General features: G+C 38.4%; 1 protein-coding gene across 2 annotated transcripts in view; it reads left to right on the top strand.

The window, feature by feature from the left end:
- The window catches only part of LOC100057679 (uncharacterized), a 43,798-nt gene extending 35,752 nt beyond the window's left edge, over positions 1-8,046 (top strand). Inside the window, exon 8 of one of the 2 annotated variants that reach the window (XM_005603438.4) lies at positions 7,297-8,046. In XM_005603438.4, the coding sequence (XP_005603495.1) occupies positions 7,297-7,308 (12 nt within the window). In that variant the 3' untranslated portion in view covers positions 7,309-8,046. Of the gene's footprint in view, positions 1-5,207; positions 5,522-7,296 lie in introns of those variants that run through there. The other variant, XM_023624002.2, reaches the window with a different exon arrangement.
- Positions 8,047-26,593: the final 18,547 nt, after the last annotated feature.

Raw genomic sequence — 26,593 nt, 5'->3', positions numbered from 1 at the left:
GAGCCTACTCACCCCTTTTGCCCTCCCCCCTCCCCCCTTCCCCAATGGTAACCACCAGTCCAATCTCCAATGCTAAGCGTGGGGTTTTTTTTGTCATTTTTATCTTCTACTTATGAGTGAGATCATATGGTATTTGACTTTCTCCCTCTGACTTATTTCACTCAGCATAATACCCTCAAGGTCCATCCATGTTGTCACAAATGGCCGGATTTCATCATTTCTTATGGCTGAGTAGTAGTCCCATCGTGTATAAACACCACATCTTCTTTATCCATTCGTCCCTTGATGGGCACCTAGGTTGCTTCCAAGTCTTGGCTATTGTGTATAATGCTGCAATGAACATAGGGGTGCGAGTATCTTTATGCCTTTGTATTTTCAAGTTCTTTGGATAAATACCCAGCAGTGGAATAGCTGGATCATATGGTAGATCTATCCTTAATTTTCTGAGGATACTCCATTATTTTGCCCATTTTTAAATTGGGTCGTCATTATTAAGTTGTAAGAGTTTTTCATATATTCTAAATACAAGTTCTTTATCGGATATATGTTTTGTATATTTTCTCCCAGTCTATGGCTTGACTTTTCATTTTCTCAATGGTGTCTTTTGAAGAGCAAAAGTTCTAATAATAATCTATTTTATCAATTCTTTTATAGTTTGTGTTTTTCGTGGTCCTTCCTATTTAAGAAATCTTTGTCTAACCCAAGATCACTAAGATTTTCTCCTGTTCTCTTCTAGAAGTTTTATACTTTTAGCTCTTACATATATATGTGGTATAAGGTAACTGGCTCTTTTTTTTTTTTTTTTTTGTCTATAGATATCCAATTATTCAATACCATTTTTTGAGGCAATTATTCCTTCCTCCACTGAATTTCCTTGGAACCTCTGTCAAAAATCACTTAGCCCATATATGTGTGTCTATTTCTGGACTCTATTCTGTTCTACTGATCTATTCCTCTATTTTTATGCCAATAGCACACTATCTTGATTACTATAGCTGCATAATAAGTTTCAATATAAGGCATTGTAGATCTTCCAACTTTATTTTTCTCTCAAAGTTGTTTTGGCTATTCTAAGTCCTTTGCATTTCCAGTCAAATTTCAGAAACCACATGTAAATTTCCACAGAAAAGCCTGCTAGGATTTTCATTGGGATTGAACTGAATTGAATCTATAGATCAATTTGGAGAGGACTGACATCTTAACAATATTGAGTCTTCTAACCAACAAATAAGGTAGTTCTTTCCATTTACTTGTCTTCTTTAATATCTCTCAGCAGTATTGTATAGTTTTCAGTGTACGGGTCTTGTACATCTTTTGTTAAATTTATTCCTAAGTATTTCATATTTGTAAGTGTTTCTTATGAATGGTATTTTTAAATTTCAATTTCTGATTGTTTGTTGACAGTATATAGAAATACAATACAGTTTTTGTGTATTGATCTGTATTCTGCAGTCTTGCTAAATTCACTTATAAGTCCTATAAGTTTCTTGTTGATTTCTTTAGAAAAACAGTTTTACTTCTTCCCTTCCAATCTATATACTTATATTTCTTTTACTCACCCTATCACAGTGGCTTTGACTTCCAGTAACATGTTGAACAGAGGTGGTAAGAACCAACCTTCTTGTCCTGTTTCCAATCTTGGGGAAAAAGCATTCAGTCTTTCACCTTTAAGTATTGTATTAGTGAGAAGTTTTCTGTACGTGCCTTTTATTAGTTAAATGAAGTTCCCTTCTATTCCTAGTTTTCTGAGAGTTTTAGCATAAGTAAATATTGAATTTTATCCGATTATTTTTCTGCATTTATTGAGACAATTACATGGTTTTTCTTTTAAAGTCTATAAAAGTGGCAAACTACATTGTTTGATTTTTAAATGTTAGGCCAACTTTGCATCCCTGGGATAAACCCTACTTAGTCGTGATGCATTACCATTTTTGTAAATTGTTGGGTTTGATTTGCTAGAAGTTTTGAATCCATGTTCGCAAAGGATATTGGTGTGTAGATGCAGTTGTTGTTCTTGTCGTTTCCTTGAAATGTTTTTGTCTGGTTTTGTGTTAGGCGAATGCCTGTCGCTGACAATTTCTGCCTTTAAATTGTCTATTTAGGCCGCTTACATTTACTGTGATTATTGATATGATTTAGTTTAAATTTACCACTTTTCTCTTTGTCTCATCTGTTCTTTGGTGTTTTTCTTGTCCTACCTTCTTTTGGATTAATTAGAATACTTTTGATGATTTTATTTTACCTGATTATTAGTGATATATCTTTGTGGGGTTTTTTAATGATTGCCTGGAGTTCAAAGTATACATTTTTAATTTACCACAGTCTATCTTATGTAATTTTATACTAATTTGTATATAGTATAAAGAATGTATAATTATATACATCCCTTTGCCCCATCCAGCCTTTGTGCTGTTGTTGTCATACATATTTACTTCCACGTATATTATAGACTCCACAATACATTGTTATTTTTTTAAGCAGATCATTATTTTAAAAGAGAAAAGCCTTATATTTCCCCACACATGTACCATCTCCAGCACTCTTCATTTCTTTGTGTAAATCCACATTTTCAACGGGTTACCATTTTCCTTGTGCCTAAAGAGCTTCATTTTTCATTTTTTTCAACTGGTCTGCTAGTGATGATCTCTCAGCTTTTGTATGTCTGAAAATGTCTTTATTTTGACTTCATTTTTGAAAGATTTTTGCTGCATCTAGAATTGTAGGTTGATGGTTTTGTCTTTTGTTTCTCTTTTAATATTTTCTTTTTGTTACTGGTCCTCAACAATTTCATTTTTATGTGCATTAGTGTGTTTTATTTCCTGTTTCTTTTGCTTGGGATTTATTGAGCTTCTTGAATCTGTGAGTTTATACTTTTCATCAAACTTGGAAAATTGTTGGTCCTTATTTCTTCAAATACATATTCCTTCTCTCCATCTTTCTCCTCCTCTTTTAAGACTCTAACTACACATATTTTAGGCTGCGTGATTTCTCATGCTTTGCTTTTTTTTCCCCCTCACTCTGTTATGTTTCTATGTTTCATTTTAAATAATTTCTATTGCTATGTCTTCAAGTTTACTAAGTTTTTCTTCAACAGTGTCCAATCTGCTGTTCATCCTATTTGGAGTATTGTTTTAGACATTGATTCTCGTTTTTATCTCTAGAAATTTGATTTGGATCTTTTATATCTTACCTCTTCTTGCACTTTCCTCTACCTTCTTGAAGATATGGAGTATTGTTATAATAGCTGTTTTAATATCCCTAATTTAAATAATCCTGTCATCTGTGTCATTTCTGGGACTGTGTCTATTGATTAATTTTTTCCTCATTATAGATTGTATTTGCCTGCTCTTTTGAATATCTTCTAATTTTTGATTAGATGCCATTGTGCTGGAGGTTTTTTGTATTCCTTTAAGTATTTTTGGGCTTTGTTCTAGGATGCATTTAAGTTCCTTGGAAACAGTTTGACCCTTTCAAGTCTTACCTGTAAGCTTTGATGGGCAGGTCCAGAACAGCCTTTAATTTAGGGCTTATTTGGCCCAACTACAGAGGCAATAACCTTCTGAAGCCTCTACTCAGTGCCCTACATGTTAGGACGTCCTTCCATTCTGTCTGGTTGGAACACAAGTTATTCCTCACTCTGCATGACTCCAAGTCTTGTTGTGCTTATTCTTTTCCAGTGATTCTTTCTCCAGTCTTGGTAGTTTTCTCACATGCAGGTACTGATCAGCAGTCAGTGGAAGATTCAAGAGGAAGTCTGCTAAGCTCTTCATTTGTGCAGCTCTTTCCTCCAGTTTTCACCCGCAAATTCTGATGCCTTTGCTTTCCATATCTTCAAACCATTTCCTCAACTCAGAGGTGACTGAGCTCTGTTTGGGTTCCACTTCCTCTTCCCTATGCTGTAGCCTGGAAAACCTCCTGTAGCCAGGGGCAATCAGAGGACTCACCTTGTTTGTTTTCTTCTCTGAGAAATTGCTGTCCTGTGCTGCCTGCTATCTGATATCTGAAAACTCTTACTTCATACCTTTTGTCCAGTTTTTAAATTGTTTTAGGTGAGAGACTAATTCTGGTTCCTGTTACATCATCCTTGCTGGTAGCATAAATCATACCACAAATTTTTTATTTTCTTAGTTAAGCAATCCAGACTTAAGGTTTTTGAGTCATTTCACAAGATGACGGAAGGTAAAAAAGTGAGAAAGGAAAAAAAATCCTAAAACAAACAATTAAGAAATGAGAAAAACAATCATACTTTGCCAAAATGTAGTACTAGGTAATAATTAAGCAGCTTAATTAACACCTCAAGAGCTTTTAAAAAACATGTCAAAAATTCCTTTAATCATTTATTATATCTTGATTTTACAGCTTCAAGTATTAAACAGATTTTAAGACTAGCAGTTTTTTGTACTCTTCCACTGCAATTTTGCTCCTAAGTAAAATTTGAGAAATTTACTTAAAATTATGGAAGATATTAAGCATAAAACTTAATTTTCAAGTGACCAATTGTTACTCTAATGAATCCAAAAACAAGTAGGATCATTTTCTAGCAAGTCACAGAATGACAGAGTGGAGAAGGCAACTCAGAAGAAATTATTTTTAAAAGAAAACTTTCAAAGTGAATAATAAATATGTTTTCCCCTGTGAATATTAAAAAAAAAAAAAATCACCTCAGATGAGTTATCTCACATTTTCCAAACAGAAAAATAATCATCTTTAGGCCAAGAAAAGATGTGGAAAATTTCAAACACACAGTTTTCATAAAAGGTGGTACAACTGAAAAGGGGTTGTAATATAGCAACCTCTCCAGTGGGCTTCTTGGACCCTAATCACCTAAAAGCTGTGTTGTCAGCATTTCCGTCAAACGGATGAAATGAGCCCAAAAGGATACCTCTGGTAGAAAGGAAGGCACAATAGAAATGTTACTCTGTAGGGGTGCCAATGGGCTGAGGATGTGGTTATTACCCTCCGCTAATTGCGCAAGAATAAAGCATCTTCTGCTCCTTTTTGAGGCTTCCAATGATCCCCAGCTCTTGGCTTTCACATCATTGTGTAATTTCCTCCTGTTGTGTGTGGACTAGACCTAGTGACTTGTTTCTAATGAATAGAATACAGCTAAAGTGATAGAACGTCACATCTGAGATTAGAGTACAAAAGACTATGACTTCCATCTTCCTCTCTCTCTCTTGCTCTCTCACTTGCTCACTCTGATGAAGGAGACTGCCATGTTGTGAAGTGCCCAATGGATAAGTCTAGGTGGCAAAGAACAGAGGGGAGCCTCCAGTGAACAGCCAGGGAGGAACTGAGGCCCTCAGTGCAACACCCTGAGAGGAACTAAATCCTACCAACACCCTCCTGAGTGAGACAGGAGTGGACCCACCTTCAGTCAAGCATTAAGAAGACTGTAACAACAACCAACACGTTGATAGCAGCCTCGGGAGAGTCCCAGCATCAGAAGATCCAACTGAGTCATGCCCAGCCTCCTTACCCACAGACTCTGTGAGATAATAAATGTTTATTGCTTTAAGCCACTATGTGGTAACTTGTTATGCAGCAATCGATAGCAATACAGATTCCACTTGATAAATATTAACCTAGCTCTAACTCAAATTTCATTTAACTAAAGAAGAAATTAATATGCATCTGAGAAGATTTATTCTTTACCCAGTCAAGGTAGTTATTACCCAGAAATACTTGCCAAGTGATTGTGTCATGATCTCACATCTGAGTTTAGAAATTAATCCTCAACAGTTGTACTTTCCAGTCATACTTTTCCATTAAAAAACCATGAGGTTCTATTTTTACAAACCATAGATACCTAATTAGTTCTCCACTATTCTGAAAAACAGTATACTCGTAGCTCTGTAGTATGGTCAATTCTGGAAATAAGTATTCTGTAGTAGAAATTATCAGAGCTGTAGATTTGAATAGACCAATCTATTTATTTTTTTATTTTTATTTTTATTTATTTATATATATATTTTTAGGAAGATTAGCCCTGAGCTAACTGCCGCCAATCCTCCTCTTTCTGCTGAGGAAGACTGGCCCTGAGCCCATCCTCCTCTACTTTCTATGTGGGATGCCTACCATAGCATGGCTTGCCAAGCAGTGCCATGTCTGCACTGGGATCCAAATCGGCAAACCCAAGGCCGCTGAAGCAGAACGTGTGCACTTAACCGCTGCGCCACTGGGCCAGCCCCTAGACCAATCTATTTAATTAAACCCATCATTTCATGAAAGCCCAACTGGAGAACAATCAACTTGACAATTCTCATAAATAGTTAATTAAAGAAATTATTCTCAAGCTGGTGGGTACATAGATGTTTCTTTAGTTATCCTTAAAATCTATATCTATGTTTTATACACTCTTTGGTATGTACGATACATTTCATAATAAAAATGAAGTTAAAAAAATCGAACAAGTTTTCTGCCTTATTCTGATATTTAAGACTTTGGTTAAAAGTTCTTCTTCTTCTTCTTTTTTTTTTTTTTGCTGAGGACCATTAGCCCTGAGCTAACATCTGTTGCCAATCTTCCCCTTTTATTTTTTTGCTTGAGGAATATTTGCCCCAAGCTAACATCTTCCTCTACTTTATATGTGGGTCGCTGCCACAGCATGGCCAATGAGTGGTGTAGGTCCACGCCTGGGATCCAAACTCACAAACCCAGGCCCCTGAAGCAGAGTGTGCAGAAATTAGCCACTAAGCTACAGGGCCAGCCCCTAAAAGTTCAAGTTTTAAAGGGCACCTATGGTAGTCATCTGAAAAAAGAGAGCGCTTTCTAAGCGTCCATTAAGTTGAACATACTTTAATTAATTCTCCTAAAATTGTGTAAGTTAACTATTTACTGAAGATCAGTTACTCAGGTCCTCTAGAGTTAATTATCTTTTAGTTTTGAATGACAAAGGGTGAAAAAACAACAGTTAAAGAGAAGCCCACAAAAATAACAAAAAGGGAAATTGCTCCTGCAATTACTTCCTTTTTCATCATCTATAGGCTTAAACACTTGCCCACATGGACTGGTGCTCTGTCCTTTCTCAAATGTTCGGTCAGAACATGGAGGGCTCCCTTCGACACTGGTGTTATGAACACTGCTGTGCCTTTACTGCTCATTCTGAACTTTAACTATGACATCATTGATTGAACCAGTCATGCATGCTACCACTTAAAAGTTTGGAATTAGATTAAACTTGCCACTGTGTTTTAGAATGAGATGCCTTTAGAACTTTTGTTTATGGAGTTTTTTATAAATTCAATGCCGTTTTTGACTCTTTTAAAATTATGTCTCTATTTTTCATTCATTCAGCAAATACCTTGAGACCTTATACTCCATATCTATAACTGTTCAAGATAAGAATGCAGCAGTGAACAAGACAGACAAGCCTCTAGTCTTCATGGAGTATATTTTCTCCTTGGGGGAGCGGTGGGAGTACAGCATCCTAGACAAGTAAAACAAATTACCAATGGAGTTTTTGCTTGACATAATACTTTTCAATAACATATGACCTATTGTTATTCAAGGATTACTATATACACCATATAGTCACCTGTATATTACTATATAGCTCCTCATACATGTTTAGTGACACTTCATGCTATACTCATTAAAACAGGGAAATTAGTTATCACCTTTGAAGGGGAAAAGATTCTGGCAAGGAAGACCTATACTGTCCACCTGTAGCAGACTACTTAATACCGTGTGGAAGGCATTTAGCAAAAGAACACAGGAGATGAGAAGAACTGCCCAAAGCTTTTCTCCTCTTTGATCAACATATTGTGTCTCACATGACAAGGGCGTGACACCACCTTATACACAAACTTACCCTTCTCCATTCAAACTCCAAGCTGGCAGGGGAGAACAGACAGAGCACTGTGTCTCTTTCCTGGTGCGGCATGCCAGGGAGAAATACCTCTGTTATATAATTTTCTGCATCTTCAAAACAAATCAAGCCTCCAAATAAGAGATGTTGTCACCCCTAGAAAAGTTATACCCATCAGAAGAGGAGATCCTCATATGTTGCTCATAGGAGTTCATTAAAGCCTTAAAATGTCCAAATACCTTGACTAAGCGATTCAATTTCTAGGAACTTAAGAAAAGTAATCTGATATTTATAAAATGATTTATGTTTGATGGTTCACTACAGTGTTGTTTATCATGGTTAAAAATTAGAAACAAACTAAATGTCTAATAGTGGGAATTAAGTACAGAGCGTCCTTACTCTGGAATTGACAATCAGGTAGAGAAGAACATACCAGGATGTGAGTAAATATTCACAATATATTGTTAGGTTAAAAAATGATGTTACAGAGTGTTACATAGAATAAGATCCTAATTATATGTGTATGTGTGTGTGTTTGTGTGTGTATAAATGTATACATAAATGAAAATGTTAAAAGGTATGTGCCAAAAGATTAACAATGATTATCTCAGGGGTGGATTTTTTTTTCTTTCTTTCCGCTTTTCCGTGTTTTTCAAACTTTCAAGAACGCAAAGCCAGTATTCCTTTTGTCATCAAAGAAAAGTACAGTAATTTTTTAAAAATTAAGTTCTACTTTACTAAAACCCCATCATTCTCATGTGGAACTACTCTCTCCTGCCATCACTTTCTGAGTGTCTATTTATTGTCTGTACCTCTGTACTTCAACTGTCAGTGTCTGATATTCATCACAGTTTCACAGTTACAGGATTACGAGCTTCCAACTTGTCTCAGTGCTTCTCTCTCTTTAACAAGTGTTTGCTAAATTAATTTACATGCATTTATCCTTCTGCTAGCCTCTGTGACAGAGTTGCAAGGTGGAACTGTAGGTAATAAGGACTTGGGGGGATATAAATTAAGATTGCACCAAATATTAATACCAAAGCCACAGGCATGATACATTTCTTTGCAAAACAATATTCTGAAGATGCAATGCTGCAGGCCAGGAAGAAAGAGAAAATGTTGCAGAAAGGAGTGGGGCCATCAGGAAGCCTACTGAACATGAAAGTGTTGGGCCATACTCTGGAAGAAATCTACCTGAGATGAGTGCCAAAGAAGCCTTTCCTGCCCTATTTACCGTCTACCCCAGAGAAACTCTTAAAAGACTGGGAAGTCTCTCTTTCTTTTATTTTTTTGCTCCTTCCTTCCTTTCTTTCTTTTTTTTTTTTTTTTTTAGCTTTCTTTTAGTTACTCATTTGTTGGCAACTGTACAGAGAGAAAAGTTTTTTCTTTCCCCCTGGCCCAAAGGTTTGAGTCTCAAGCATGTGAAGGAGTGAGTGCCTGCTCTCTAGGAGAGCGCAGCTCCAGGAAACCAAGACAAAGAACAATAGCACGGGCACCCGAGGTGGTGAGAGAGCTGGGGTCCCTACACCTGGGAAATCAATATTAAATGCCCCTCTACAGAAGGAACTACTAAAAAGATAAGACACTCTGCCAGCTGAGAGGAGAACAGGAGTAGCGAGAGTTACATGCACACAGAACACAGGGCTGTGTACCATCCACAGCCCCAGCAGAGACAGCTGGGGCACAGCCAACAGTGGCAGACAACTTTCATCGAAAAGCAGACACTACAACTTTGGGTGTCCAATGCACCAGCAGTGATAAGAGCAGCTACTTCCATTAAGGGAACATAAAACTGAAAGCTGCAAATTACAGTTTTTCTATTCCGTGCTTTGCTTTCCAGCAAGTCACGTGTTTATCAGACTTCTCTTTATTTAAAAATTGAGTGATACTTCTTTCCCACTTACAGGTGCCTCCCCAAATACAGTCAACACAAGGCTGTGCTTTGGCTACTCTTGTTTTTTAAGAACAATCCTAAATCAGCATTTTTAATTGACCACATAGGACGAGATCAAGAAAGACTAATGTGTTCCAGCTGCCTTGTTCCCCTTTATGACCAAGCAGGAAGTTTCAGAGCAAACCTCCGCCCCTCAGGAAGTTTACGTCAAACCGAGTATTGACATCCTGTTTAATATAGTCTTAAATTTTTTCCTCAATTCTAGATACTCACTATTTGAATTAAAATGTTTGAGTAATCTGTCCTGAAATTACGTTTGAGTCTCAAAAGACTATGTTTATCTGTTCCGAGTGACAAATGGAATATCTCTATGACTAATAATGATAAAAGTAACAAGTGTTTTTAGTATTAAGTGCCTATAATTGTAACTCTATTTAGACCCCGAATCCCTATGCCTTATTCATTTCATCTCTCAGACGGTCCTTATTAACCAATTCTGATTCATTAGTCATGCGGCTAATACACTGCATACAAACAAGCAAGTAAAACCCTCGATGGAACATCCAGGTGCTTCCCTCAGGACGTAACATGTAACACTGAAGGAAGGTGACGGTCTGGTGGTTCTGGATCTTCTGGAAACTGGCTGTGTGACTTTGGCTGAGTTCTTTAACCTCTCCACCTTCAGTTTTCTCACCTGAAAATGAGAGGGGTGGCTTAAATTATCTTTAGTACATCCTGTGTGATTGTACAATGGGGAAGTGGAAATCTTTATCTTAGTTACTATAAAGTCATACTCCTTAATTTAAAGAAACATATTCTACCTGTAAGCCTCAGGATAAATATGATTGCACCATCCTAGATGTATTGGTTAGGATTCTTTATGGTTGCAAGTAATAGAAATCCAAAAGGATCTTATTTAGATAAGAAAGTGAATTTATTATAAAGGTACAGAAGTGTCTCACAGAACTCAAGGACAGAAATTCAGCTGCCCATAAAGAGCCAGGAAGACGAACGTCTGAAGGACTCTCTCTCTCCTGTATCTTTCTCTCTTTGTACATCTGCTTCATCCCACCTTCTCTCTGAAGACCAGGTTCTTCTGCTTCCCCGGACCACGTGATGGAAAATAGGACACCGTGGAAGCTCTTGAATTGACAAGGTATAGTCCAGATACATGAAGAGAGATGGCTCTCTCTCAGTCCAAATGCCACCCTCCAGGAAAGGGCTCTAATTGGCCCACATTAGGACAGATGCCCACCCTGGACTAATCAATGTCATCTAGGTTTGGGACCACTCACCTTGAACATAACAGCTTTCACCACAATCCTGAGGAGGGGGAGGAGAAAAACTTGTAGAAAGGGGAGACAAGTAGAAAATCTAATAGATGATCTCACACTAAATTACTGCTTTACACAATAGCATTTTTTTAAATTTTGAAATAATTATAGATTTACAAGAAGTTGAAAAATTAGTACACAAAGTTCCACCCAGTTTCCCCCAGTGGTAGCATCTTACAGAACTGTAGTACAATATCAAAACCAGAAAACTGACATTGCTCTAATCCACAGACTTCACTCCGACTTCACCACTTCCTCATGCACTTATTTGTATGTGTGTATAAAAATCTATGCAGCTTTATCACATCTTTACAGATTTGTGTCATCATCACCGTAAACAAGATGCAGAACTATTCTATCACCACAAAGGTCCTGTGCACAAATGCACAGTTCCATGAATTTTCATGAAGTAAATGTACCCTTGTAACCCAGTTCAAGAAACAAAATCACCACCATCTCAGAAGACCTCCTTATACCCCTTTTCAGTCATTACTCTCCCTTAAGAGTGAATTATATATCTACACTCCTTCGTATCTGGCTTCTTTTGCTCAATATTATGTTTGTAGCATTCATCTATGTTGGTTTATATAATTATTGTTCACTCATTCTCCCATGAGCTTAAAATTTTTTTACAATTTTGTTGAGGTTATTGTATGTTATACATGCACATTTTTATGCACATTTTTAGAGTTACAATTTGATTAGTTTTGACATACGTATACACCTGTAGAAATACCACAACCAAGATAACAACCATATCTTTTTCCTCAAAATATTCCATGAATTTTTAAAGTTAAAAATGGAATTTGAAGAAGGTGACTATCTTAGGGCTACACTGGCTTTCAGATCTTTTGTGGAAGGTTGGGGTAGGTAATATTTACTTTTCTTTATCGTTAGGAGGACTTTAATGAGAAAAGTTTACATTACACATGTTCTATCGAAAAACAAATCTAGCTTTACAAGACCACAAATGTAAGTAGTTTTTCTAAACTGCCTCCTAAAGTGGTTCTGTGAACTAATGTTATCTGTGACCGCCAGAGACAAATGAGAAATCCTGACACGAAAGCAAAAACAAAATCTACACACGCAAACACACCCACATGCATGCACACGTGCAAAAGGACTAACTGGACCAAATTTCTAGATTAACTAAAAGACATAAATTCCAAACTATAAATACAATAATGGTATTGAGAAGGCGACAGACCAAAGAATATTTACTAATTTTATACACATAGAAAATTTACATAGCACTATTCTTTCTTAAATGTGCACAATATTTATGTAGCTGTTCCCGTTGCGCCTCTAGTCACCTTCCAAATTCTTTGTAGACTTTACAGGAAGCTTCTAAGTAAATAAATAATGAAATTGAAAACAATGAAATTTACTTTGTACTTACCTGATGATCCTGGGTACCGCTTCCACATATGCCACCTACCCCATTCCTCTCACTTGCTGAACCTGCTCTTTGCGTTTATTGTTACCAGTCTCTGAGGAGCTGAACCTCCTTTACAACCCAAGGGAATTTCCACAACCCAAGAGAATTGGGCCAAGAGAATTTCCAGCCCAGGCCATCTCCCGCTACAACATTGCAGTGACTCATAGTTGAAGAATTGTAAGGAAGAAGAGAGGGTTCAAAAGACTATAAAGTTAGGGGGCTGCCCAGTGGCACAGCGGTTAAGTGCACACATTCCACTTCAGTGGCCTGGGGTTCACCAGTTCAGATCCCGGGTGTGGACATAGCACCACGTGGCAAGCCATGCTGTGGTAGGTGTCCCACATAGAAAGTAGAGGAAGATGGCCACAGATGTTAGCTCAGGGCCAGACTTCCTCAGCAAAAAGAGGAGGATTGGCAGCAGTTAGCTCCGGGCTAATCTTCCTCAAAAAAAAAAAAAAAAAAAAGACTATAAAGTCAGAACAACATGATTTTCAACAGGGGGAAGGAAGATATATTCCGCATACTGTATTCTGGTGAACTTGACATTACTATCAGGAAAAAGTCAAGAATAGCTCTTCACAGGAGATTTGAGAGCATTTAAGGAGACGACGTTTATCACTTAGGGCCAACCTGAGTTTATCAAAAACAAGGTAAGCCACACTAACTTTATCTCTTTTTCAGATGATATTGGTAGATTGGCAGTCAAGGAGACTGCTACAAGAAGAATGTAAAACATTGAACTCCTTGTGGACAAAATGAAAGAAAAACTGTGGATCAGATTATAATGCAGTTAGATCTTGCTTAATTGACTTTGGCCCAAGAAAGCAGAAAACTGTTCTCTTGGAGGAATCCTTCAGTTACGCTGCAGGGGTCTGCCATGGCCTGTATTGCACTTCACATTTTTATTAATGATTTGAATGGAAACTCACATACAATTAAATTTGTAGACCACATGTAGTTAAGGATTACCAATCTGCTCATTGACACTAAACCAAATTGTAAAAGCTAGCATTTCAGTTAAAGATCAACTGTACAAGTTTAGTTCATGTAAACATGTCCTTCAGCAGTATCTGGAAAGATAAGGATTTTAGTAGACTACAATCTTGGGCTTCATTAGTTAAAATTCAGTGCTTAGAACCAGAGGAACATTGGTCCTATCTATTCTTGCTTGATCAGAGTATATCACATTTTCAGAGAAACATTAATAAACTGAAAGAATCCACAGGAGGCCAACCAGGATAATGGGAATTTGGAACTATGTCCCACGAAACTGCTGAAGAACCAGTTCTGTCTGGGGAAGATGGGGTCGATATATCTTCAAACATCTGAAGGAGAGTTATGTGGCAGATATTAAACTTATTATCTGTGACTTCAGAGGACAAACCCAGGACCAATCTATAGAAACTACATGTAGACCAAGCTTAGCTCAATCTAAGAACTTTCTAACCGTTAAGATTATAGGTTGCTTTGGTGGATGTAGTAGACAGACTAACCGCCCCTCAAAGATGTCCATGTTTTAAACTCTGGAACCCATGAACATCTTGCTGTAAATGGCATCAAGGACTTTGTAGACGTGATTAATTTAAGGATCTTAATTTAGGGTGAGTACCTGATGAGCCTCGTGTAATCATTATGGTCTTTAAAAGATGGAAGAGGCAGGGAGAAGAATCAGAGAAGGAGATGTGATAACAGAAACAAAGGGAGATATGAAGATGCTATGTTGCTGGATTTGAGGATGGAGGAAGGAGTCGTGAGCCAAGGAATGTAGGCAGCCTCCAGATACTGGAAAAGGCAAGGAAATATATTCTACACTAGAGCCTCTGGAGGGAATTCAGCCCTGCCAACACCTTGATTTTGGCTCAGTGAAACTCAGTCTGGACTTTTGACCTCCAGAACTGTAAGATTATATTTTTGTGTTGTTTAAACAACTAAATTTGTGGTAATTTGTTACAGGAGGTAATGAATTTCCATCATCACAGGGGCAGGGGCAGAGTTAGGCCTCTGTCTTCGCAGTGTTTTGGTTGGCTTTGGGCCAGAGCCACTCAGAATGTTGCGGCAGAAATCCTGTCCTGAAAGACACACGGTGATCTGAGGAGATCGGAAGGTCCCCTCAGGCCCGCCGCCACCCTCCAGGGCAGGGGCCCAGGCCTGCGGACTCGCCGGCGGGAGCTGGAAGTGCGCATCCCCGCAAGGAGCCCCTGGGTGCATCCGGCTGGACCGCTGGCCTCAGCGGAGCAGGGGTGGCTGCAGGGAGGGCGGCCAGGACGCCAGTGCCCCAACTCACGAGGAGCGCCCGGCTCCGGGGAGGGCAGGCGGATGGAGGGGCAGCAGCCGCCGGGGCGGGCGCGAGGACCGCGCGCGGCCAGGGCGACCCGGACGCCCCGGGGGAGCGCCGCCTACCTGGGTGAGCAGTGAGGGTGCTCCGGTTAACGTTGGGCAGAAAACCAAATGATCTGCTGTAAACTACCAAGAAATGCCTTTGTTCCATAGGAGCATTAGAGGACCCTTCTAGACTCAGTTCCTCATAATAAAAGGCCTTAACGGTGTAACCCAGGACAGGGATCTTGACGCCAGTTTCCCCTAAACCCTTTGGTCGAGCACTGCTCTCATCTCTAGAGCTGCCTCCTTCTCCTAACGATTTCTTTCTTTCTTTTTTTTTTTTTTTTTTTCAAATTCAGCCCCTAGTCCAGTTCTCTTTTCCACAAACCTGATGTTTTTCTTTATGGGTCCCTAAAACGGTGTGGTGTAGAGCATACTCAGCCTATGAAATAACGATCAACAAAAAATGTCTTATTGAATTAAATTTACTTCTTAAATTGCCCACAGTGTAGTCTCTAATTAACAATATAATAATATATGTAATATTTTTTAAGGAAAATATAGGACATAGCTATTACAATCCTAAGTTTATAAATAAGAAAAATAAGTACAACCCAAAGGCTTGGGAATATCCACATGCAAAAGAATGAACTTGGGCCTTTAACTTATACCTTGTACACAAGTTAACTCAAAATGGATCAAAAGTCTAACTGTAAGAACTAAAACTATAAAAGTCTTAGAAGAAAACAGGGGGAAATCTTTATGACATTGAGTTTGGCGAGGTTGTCTTAGATGTGACACCAAAAGCACAAGCAGCAAAAGAAAAAGACAGATTGGACTTTATCAAAATTAAAACCTTTTGTACATCAAAAGATACTATCAAGAGAGTGAAAAGAAAATCCACAGAATGAGAGAAAATATTTGCAAATCATGTATCTGATAAGGGATTAATATCCAGAATATATAAAGAATTCCTACAACTCAATAAAACCCAATTAAATAACAGGCAAAGGACTTGAATAGACATTTCTCCAAAGAAGATATACAATGGCCAATAAGCACATGAAAAGAGGTTCAATGTCACTAGTCATTATGGAAACGCAAATCAAACCACAATGAGATGCTATTTCACACCCATTAGAAAGGTTTTTATGAAAAAAAATGGAAATAAGTGTTGGTGAGGATGTGGAGAAATTTGAAACCTCATGCATTGTTGGTGGAAATGTAAAATGGTGCATACTAGGAAACAATATGGCTGTTCCTCAAAAAATGAAACAGAATTACCATATGATCCAGCAATTCTACTTCTGGGTATATACCTAAAAGAATTGAAAACAGGAACTCAAACAGACACTTGTACACCAGTTTCCATAGCAGCATTATTCACAATAGGCAAAAGGTGGAAACAACCCGAATGTCCATCAACAGATGAATAGATAAACAAAATGTGGTGTATACATACAATGGAATATTATTCAGCCTTAAAAATGAATGAAATTCTGATACATGGTACAACATGGATGAAGCTTGAAAGCATCACACTAAGCGCAATAAGCCAGACACAAAAGGACAAATATTGTATGATCCCACTTACATGAGGTACCTAGAATAGGCAAATTCATAGAGACAGAAAGTAGAATAGAGGTTACCATGTGCTGGGGGGAGGGAGGAATGGGGAGTTGTTTAATGGGTACTGAGTTTTTGTTTGGGATGATGAAAAAGTTCTGGAAATGGAAAGTGGTCATGGTTGTACAACATTGTGAATGTACTGAATGCCACTGAATTGTATACTTAAAAAATGGTAAATTTTATATTATGTGTATTTTACCACAATAAAATTTTTTTTAAACCATAGGAAACATGAGTCTTTAGCTTTATTACTGAAAGCCCTTGTGACCTCCATGTTTTTGCTACAGGGTGAACCAATAAGCCACGACAGCATGGGAACACCAGATACAAATGGGAATTTAGTTAAGGAATTGTGTGTGTGTGTAGACAATGGATGTTTTGTCTACAGTAGACATGATTCTTCTAACTGATTTGACAAATGTGTCACAGCCTCTTTGCTTCCTCTCTTCAATATACTGTGCCTTGGTTGTTACAGAAGGAGGTGGAAAAGAAATTGCTAGTGATACTGCAAATAACTTCCTTCACCTTTTTTTTTCTGCTTTATTTCCCAAACCCCCCCGGTACATAGTTGTCTATCTTAGTTGCAGGTCCTTCTAGTTGTGGGATGTGGGACACCGCCTCAATGTGACCTGACGAGCGGTGCCATGTCCGTGCCCAGGATCTGAACCCTGGGCCGCTGCAGCGGAGCGCGCAAACTTAACCACTCGGCCACGGAGCCAGCCCCTCCTTCACCTTCTAACCTGGAGATCAGTTAAGGGAAGAAAAGTGGCTGACGGAGTCCCTGCTAGCCATGCTTCTCAGCCACATGACCACTAAGCCACTTAATTGCTCCCCAGGGTCAGGAGTGCCCCAGCCCCAGATTGTTTTATGGATATTCTACCCACTTCCCCACCCCCATGGGGTTTGGTTTAAATGTTTTAAGTTCAGCAAACTGGATTATTTGTTCCTGGTGAGCATTGGCATATACTGAGGTTTATTGTAGAATGTTGATCCTGAACAATAATTCTACGCAAAACTTTCATCATGCTTAGCAAAAGGAAATTTGCTTCTTCCCTAAAATAAAAGGTTTGCATCCTCTAATCTCTGACCACAGTGTCCAGTCTTTTCATCTCTCTCACTGTTCCTCACCTTTAGCTAGTGTTAATTTCCTTCCTTCTTCGTAGTCCGTAACTTCAGCCTCCCTGTTGAGAATATACCTAACTTCCTTAAATTCAACTACTTCAATACACATAATTTTACTTCCCCCAGTCATTGTCTTTCCTCCTATTTAATAGTTATCTATGTTCTAGAATTCATCCTACCCTCATTTGCTCCCTTAATTCTTCTTTCATTTATCATCCTCCTCCTCCTCAATGTATTCAGCTACTTCTCAACTGGATCTTTCCTTTAGCATTCTAATCTGCTCAAGCTTCTTCCATCATAAGAAACAAAACCAAAACCAAAAATAATCTTTGACCTTTTATCTCTCTCAACTATTGTCTTTGTTCTCTTCTCACCTAACCTTCTTGAAAGAGTTGCATGTACCACTAGCTAAACTTCCTCACTTTCCACTCATTCTTTGGTCAACTACAACTGTCTTTGACCACAACCTTTCTAAAACTACTCTTGCCAAGGACACCAAAGACATCCTAGTCTCAAAAATCCAATGAACACTTTTTAAAAGATATAATTAACATGCCAGAAAAATCACCATTTTGCAGCGTACAATTAAGTGACTTTTAGTATAGACACAAGGTTGAGCAATCATTACCCCTATCTAATTCCAGAATATTTTCATCATCCCAAAAGAAAAACTCCATAGCCGTTAGTAGTCGCTTTCCGTTTCCTCTTCCCCACTACTCCTGGCAACCACTCATCTACTGTCTCTCTCTACGGATTTGCCTATTCTGAACGTTTAGTATGAATGGAATCATACAGTAGATGACATTTTGTGACTGGCTTTTTTTATTTAGCATAATATTTTCAAGGTTCGTCCATGTTAGAGCACGTATCAGTACTTCTTTCCTTTTTACTGCTGGATAAATCTGTAGTATGGATATATCGTAGAATAGATATATCATTTTGTTTATCCATTCATCAGTTAAAGGACATTTGTGTTGATTTCACTTTTTGCCTATTATGAATAATGTTTCTATGGACATTCGTGTACAAATTTTTGTGCGATCATAAGTTTTCAATTCTCTTGAGTATATACATATGAGTGAAATTACTGAGTCATATGATAACTGTTGAACTATTTGAGGAACTGCCAAGCTGTTTTCTAAAGCAGCTGCACCATTTTATGTTCCCACCAGCAATGTATGAGGGCTCCAATTTCTCCAACTCCTGTTATCTGACATTTTGATTCTAGCCTTCCTGGTGGGTATGAAGTGGTATCTCCTTGTGGTTTTGATTTGTGTTTCCCCAATGACTAGTGATGTTGAGCATCTTTTCATGTGCTTATTGGACATTTGTATGTCTTCTGTGAAGAATATCTATACAAATCCATTGCCCTGTTTTGTGTGTGTGAAGAAGATTGGCCGTGAGCTAACATCTGTTGCTAATCCCCCCCTTTTTTTGCTTGAGGAAGACTGTCACTGAGCTAACATCTGTGCCAATCTTCCTCTATTTTTTATGTGGGATGCCGCCACAGCATGGCTTGATGAGCAGTGCTGGGTCCACACCTGGGATTCCAGACCTGCAAACCCCTGGCCACAGAAGCGGAGCACACAAACTTAACGACTATGCCACCAGGCCAGCCCTTTTGTCTTGTTTTAAATTGCCTATCTTTTTATTATTGAGCTTTAAAAGGTCTTAATATATTCTGGGTACTAGACCATTATCAGATACATGATTTGCAAATATTTTCTCCTATTCTATGGGTTTTTCGTTTTTTTGATAGTGTTCTTTTTTTTTTTTTAAGATTGGCACCTGAGCTAACATCTGCTGCCAATCTTCTTTTTTTTTTTCCTTCTTCTTCTTCTCCCCAACCCCGCACCCAAGTACACAGTTGTATATTCTAGTTGTGAGCGCCTCTGGTTGTGCTATGTGGGACGCCACCTCACCATGGCCTGATGAGCAGTGCCATGTCTGCCCCCAGGATCTGAACCGGGGAAACCCTGGGCCGCTGAAGCAGAGCATGCAAACTTAACCACTCGGCCATGGGGCTAGCCCCTGATAGTGTGCTTTGACATACAAAAGCTTTTAATTTTAATGAAGTCTGATTTATCTATTTTTTTCTTTAGCTGCTCTTTTTAGATGTCATACCTTAGAAACCGTTGCCTAATCCAAGATCATGAGGAATTTACGCCTATTGTTCGCTTTAAGACATATAGTTTTAGCTCTTACATTTAGGTCTTTGATCCATTTTCAGTAAATTTTTATATCTGGTGTCTAAATTCACTTTTTCACATGTGGATATTTTGTTGTCTCAACACCATTTGTTGAAAAAACTATTCTTTCCCCATTGAATTGTCTTCGCACCCTTGTTGAAAATCAATTGACCATAGATGTATGTGTCCAATGGGCACTTTCCGTACCTGACCTCTCATCAGTATTTGACTCTGTTGATCACTCCCTCCTTTTTCTGTGATTCTGCTCAGTTACCAGGCATCATGGGAATTTGCCTACTTTAGAGATAATTCAAAGTATATCCATAGACAAGTAGTTGGGTATCAGTATGCCTTAGCTGAATAAGCACCCTGGCTTAGGAATCATGAGAAGTGTTTGTGTCTCATTTTCTGTGAACGGTTTGGTCAATGTACTTTGCCCATCTTTTTTAGGGGTTGTGGGTCTTTTTCTTTTTTATTCTTTCACAGGAACTCTTTAATATTAGAAAAATTAATTCTTTGTCTATACTATGTGTGACAAATGTTTTTCCCTAGCTTGTTCTTACTCTTTTGACTTTCCATATGAAAGTTTTTGCCATGCAAATTTTTTTTTTGGTTAATTTATCAGTTTTTTATGACTTTTTGGCTTTGTATCATCTTAAGAAAGGGCTTCCTTATTCCGAGATTAGCAAAACAAAAAAATACTTCCATGGTTTTGTCTTTTTACATTTAAATCCTGGATCCATGTGGAATTTACTCGAGAATAAGGTGTGAAATATGGATCTTACTTTTTTTTCTGGATGGCTATTTTTTTCTTTTATTTCAATTTGATTAATTGAATAATCCTCTCCCAATTTTAAATAGCCACTTTTATCATGTTTCAAATTCTCTTGTTTTAAAATGTATTTCTCTACTTACTATTAAATTTAATTAATTTGTCTATGCATAAGCCATTACCACATTGTAAAAGTATTATTGCTTTATAAATATTTTAATATCTTCTTTTTTTTCAGAATTATCTTAGCTTAGGTGATAAACTTTCAATGGTTCCTGTTAAGGAATAAATTTCATCTTATTTATTTTAGCCTGTGAAAATATTTTTGAATCTTAATTCTGAGATAAACTGCTATCTCTCTTTTTATATAACCGTCATATTTAATAACCGTGCCTATAAATCTTAACCCAATATAAAATTCGACCCAAAGGGGCTAGAAATAGAGTCCTGTAGCATTGTCCTAGAGCCTTATTAGTCCAAGCAGGGTCTGTGGACCAACCCCACCAATGTTACTTGGGAGTTTGTTATAAATTCTGAATCTCAGGTCCCAACCCAGATCTACTAATTCAAAATCTAAAGTTTAACAAGATTCCCCCAAGTGATTTGTGTGCACATTAAAAGTTTGAGAGCAGTGTACAATAGAGGTTTCCCTCTAGGATAGTAATCCACAACCTTCGCTGCATGTTAAATTCACCTGGGGAGCTTTTAAAAAATACTGAAGACTGGGCTGCACCTCTAGAGATTGATTTAGTTGGTTTAGGCTTGGAACCCTTGGCATCAGTATTTTTAAAAAACCCTAATTGCAGCCAGAATTGAGAAACAGTGCTCTAGAATTACAGCTTGTCATTGTTAGGGTTCTAGTTACTTAAAAACGAGAAGGATGTCTTTATTATATGATTGGGTATCATTAAAAAACAACCGTGAGAGGCCCACCTGGTGGCATAGTGCTTAAGTTTTTGTGCTCTGCTTGGGTGGCCCAGAGTTCACGGCCTGGATACCGGGTGCAGACCTACACACCGCTCATCAAGCCACGCTGTGGTGGTGTCCCACATACAAAATAGGGGAAGATTGGCACAGATGTTAGCTCAGGGACAATCTTCCTCACCCCCCCACACCCCCAAAAAAACAAACCAACAACAACTGTGATCCAAAAGCACACTGTTATCTATGCAACTTGCATGCCCTGAACTTCTTAGCTGTTGCACCTGCCTGACTTGGCTTTTTTCCTCACCATTTCTTTAGTTTTCTTTTTTCTTTTTTTTTTTTTAAGATTTTATTTTTCCTTTTTCTCCCCAAAGCCCCCCAGTACATAGTTGTGTATTTTTAGTTGTGGGTCCTTCTAGTTGTGGTATGTGGGACGCCATCCCAGCATGGCTTGATGAGTTGTGCCATTTCCACGCCCAGGATCCAAACCAGTGAAACCCTGGGCCGCCAAAGTGGAGCGTGCGAACTTAACCACTCAGCCTCGGGGCCGGCCCCTTTAGTTTTCTTGATAAACGACTCTTGCTCCCTGATGACTTAACTACCTTGTCTTCATCTTTCTCTTCTGACATCCAGTAAAGGTTTCTGACTTGTCTACTAACTCTAATAAGGAGCCACAGATTGGTTCTTGCCTGTGTTTCTGTCCTACTGTCTTAAATATTCCTGTTCATGAACCTGACGTCATTTAGTCTCTGCCTACTAGTTCTAGCTTTGGTTTGAGAGACTTTAATTCCTTGTACAGTTTAAATTCCATACTCGTATAATAGCTGTCACAGCGGTGAGCTCATCTTACTGTTCAGCCATGGTGATGAGAGAAGGCAGGCTATAGAATTCCCTTGATAGTGCCGGCCCATGGCTGAGTGGTTGAGTTCCCGCGCTCTGCTTTGGTGGTCCAGGGTTTCACCATTTGGGATCCTGGGCAGAGACCTAGCACTGCTCATCAAGCCGTGCTGAGGCAGCATCCCACATAGCACAACTAGAAGAACCTGCAACTAGAATATACAGCTGTGTACCAGGGGGGCTTTGGGGAGAAGAAGAAAGAAAGAAAAGATTGGCAACAGATGTTAGCTCAGGTGCCAGTCTTAAAAAAAAGAAGAATTCCCTTGATATACTAACCCAGTAAAAGAGGAAAAGCGGATTTTTTTTTTTTTTTTTTTGAGGAAGATTAGCCCTGAGCTAACATCTGCCACCAATCCTCCTGTTTTTTGCTGAGGAAGACTGTCCCTGAGCTAACGTCCGTGCCCATCTTCCTCTACTTTATATGTGAGATGCCTACCACAGCATGGCTTGCCAAGTGGTGCCATGTCCGTTTGGCACCCAGAATCTGAACCGGTGAACCCCGGGCTGCCGAAGCGGAACATGCAAACTTAACTGCTGTGCCACTGGGCCGGCCCCAGAAAGCGGATATTTTTTAACAAACTGGAAAAGGGGATTCATTGTCAATGACATTGTGAGAGAATACATGTTGGCTTCTAACGATCACTGTGTACTTCCATAAATGCTCGTAAGACAGTGTCCAATAAATGCTGCAGGCTACCACAAGAAGCTTTCCACTGTGTAATTATTGAAATATATACAAATGAAAATTTGGAAAGTTATCAGTCTACAGTATTCCAGAAACATCCCCTCCCCTTTATAATATTATTTCTCAGAGAGTACTAACACTGACTCTGAAATCAGTGGGCAAATTCTTTTCAGCATCTAAAGGTATAATTCTAGAGAGTCTTGGAGTCTTGAACTCAGAGTGAGTGGATAATCCTTATTTCTTCACAGACTGTGGGCTTCTGGTCTGCCTTTCGGTTTATTTATGTAACACACACAAATGGAGTACCATCATGTGCTGAACCTGGACAAAGTTGAGTAATCAAGGAGTTGATTCTCCTTTTGGAGGTGGTGATATATATGTCCCCAACCCATACACACCCTTGTGTGAATGGAGTGGATTGCATGGGGTAGATGAAGTGTGTGAAAGTAGCCGGTCTTAAAGTTCTGAATTTCTAATGCCGACATTATGGATTTGCAGATTTTAAAGCTTGTCCCGGGGGTGTGGATAATGTTAAGAGTTTTATCTTGGAGAGGCTGGAGATCGGTTTCCAAGTAGTATTTTGATTTTTCCCGCCTTGAAAATTTTTCTTTTTTTTTTTTGCTTAGAAGATGGAAGCAATATAGTAATCAAGCAGCCCAACTCTCTTTTTCTCATCTCCTGAAATCACAGCATTTCCCTCAAGCAGTAAGCCTATTTCTTTTTGGAAGTATTTTCTCCCACAAACTCCTGAAGAGAGTCTGCAGGTGAAAGATAAAATAAGAAATTTGTATCAAGATAGAGATTTAAAATTTTTGGTATTTGGGGCATATAATCAGAGTGCTAAAGGCAAATTTGGCTCAAATATTTACCAACAAGTCACTCGTAACATATTTTATGATCTGCCTCAAAATCTGTCTTTTCCAACTTCAGAGCAGCAGTGGGGAAGAGGGTTAACAATGATGGCTACACAGCTAAGGTTTTCTCCATGCCAGGCGCCCAGTCTACTGGATCCTCACGACAGCCCTCTGAGGTGGGCACTCTTATTAACTCCCTTTACGGATCAGGAAGCCGGCACAGGGGCAGGAAACAGACACGTACATTGTTCAGTATGTGCAGCTACTAAGTGGCAGAGAGAGGATTCAAGCCCAAGCCGGCTTGACTTCAGGGCGTAGTGAGGAACCGCCATGCATACTGCTCTCTTCTCTGCCGTTATCCTCTGCTCCCCTGTTCCGTAAAGCTTGTCTTGCTGCCCTCCTTCAAGTTGTCAGCGGAATATTGAAGACTTAAAGTTGAAATGATGCTTGGAAGCTGCTGACTAAGCAATTTCATCGCTTCTTAATTCCATCTCTATCGTGTATCTGCGGTGGTGTGTGTTTGTTTTTGATAAAACACTGTGCTTTCCGTCAGGGACATATGAAAACAAAAAAAAGGAGAGAGGATGGTCCTTTTCTAGCCCCTCAGCCCTACTCTTTGAGGAGAGGTTCATGGACTTGATCGTGCCCACAAGGCCTATTGGAATATGTGCTTTCTGTTCTGTCTTTGGCATCCCTGCACATATCTGAAGCAGACAGAAATACAGAATATACCCTCCCCAAGACACTTTATATTACATTTTCATATTTTTTTGCGGGGGGTGTAAGATTGGCCCTAAGCTAACATCTGTTGCCCATCTTCCTCTTTTTGCTTGAGGAATATTGTTGCTGAGCTAATCTGTGCCAATCTTCCTCTATTTTCTGTGGGATGCCACCACAGCACGACTTGACAAGTGGTGCCAGGTCCGCACCTGGGATCCGAACCTGTGAACCCTGGGCTGCTGAAGCAGAAACTTAACCACTAAGCCACTGGGTCGGCCCCTACATTTTCAGATTTTGAGCTCAACACTTGGTCATAGCCCATGTGTCAGAACTGTGTTCAGAGAATAAGTGAGAAAGGAGAATAAGAATATGTTTTTCTCCAATAACTCAAATGTTCAGTAATCTCATCTTTTCTAATAAAAAAGATTGACAACACACACATATATGTTTACTTCACTATAAATTACAATAAATGAACTTACCACTTCAGTGTTGGCTCAGCTACTGATTACGATCAACTTTAATGGAATGTTGAGATTCTACTACTGTTTTCCTGTAGGTTACTAGTTATTAACCGCTAGAAGGAAAAAACTCAGTAGAATAAATAGCATATGAATGCAATATGAAATTCAGCCCATAACTTTCCAAAGCCAAAAAAAGGTAATTGTCTAAATATTTCTTAGCTGTTTAGAACTTTTGTTACCTGTAACTGCATTTAGTATTTAAAATCTATTTTGTTTGAATACTGCTTGGAATTAACTGTATAAATTAAATACTTCAGACTATTTGGAAAATTGTGAAAAATTTGAAGTTTTTCTCCATGAACCATTTCTCTCCTTTTCTGTGGATGTTTCTGCATTCTCCATTTTTCCAGGGACCGTGTCCTGCTGCAGCTCCTCCAGCCACCTCCTGTGTCCACTGAAGAGTCACCAGCCTGGCAGTGGGCCTTTCTGCACTGAGCGCCAGTTTCCTGCAAGTCTTACACAGGTTGGTAACTGATTAATTCAAACTAACATATTAATGACTGACAGCTGCTTGGGAATTTGGAGAAGAGGTTTGTGAAAACCCTCTCTCTGTGCCTTTCAAATCCCACCTGGGCAATAGATTAATTAGCTTATTTCCAAGAGTGGTCTTCTTCCTATTCAAATTAATTGACAAGTCCTGTACATTTGCAAAGACTGTTGTTTAAATACAAAATAGTTCTTTATTAAGGTGGCTATTGCTTGCATTTCATTGTGTCTAGCATATGGGATTTTTTTTTTAACATCCAGAGTTAAAGTAAGAATTAGGAGACGAATTCCAAAATCGCATATCAGAAACGTATCTTTTTCCCAGCTTTGTTGCTACTGGATATCCTATATGCCTTTTTATATTAATCATTTATAAAATAGGAATAAAATGTGGTAATATTTCATAGAAATTAATGATTATTTCAGTTTATAAATATAAAACAAGTAAATAGTAATTATGATATTAAAGTCACAATCTTGTGGTTTCCTACAATATTACCATTTATTTATAAAATTACACAGGTCTAAATATAGCCTTATAAGTTAATAATTTAAAAAGTGTGTGAAATGTTAACTCTTTTTAAATATTAAATCAGGATGGATAAAACTTTTGGAAGTGTTAAACACAAAATGAATTTGCTATAGAATTTAATTTTTATATGCGTGAAACTTTTCCCTACTTAGCAAATCAGAATGAAATAAAACTATTGGCGCTTTACATCAGTGCTATTTATAGGTTCTCAATCAACACTGCTGATTGATTTTAAGTGAGTTACAATTTTTGATTTCATACACAGTGCATAACCTGAGTCCTGTTTCAGTTGCAGATCTCGTGGATTCTATCTTTAAATTAGAGCACCTAATTTGGGTTTCTCACTGAGGTTTTAGAATTGGAGAAAAAAATTGGCATAGCTTTGAAAGCAGAATTGTTTTCAGTAATTATGTTGAAAGGCTCTTGTATATGTTTTCCATCAACCAGATAGGTTAATTAATTTT

The sequence above is a fragment of the Equus caballus genome, chromosome 1, assembly GCF_041296265.1.
Source record: "Equus caballus isolate H_3958 breed thoroughbred chromosome 1, TB-T2T, whole genome shotgun sequence".
NCBI classification, from domain to species: Eukaryota; Metazoa; Chordata; class Mammalia; order Perissodactyla; family Equidae; genus Equus; species Equus caballus.
The sequence above is the reverse complement of the archived record's forward strand: the minus strand, read 5'-3'. Positions and strand labels throughout refer to the sequence as shown.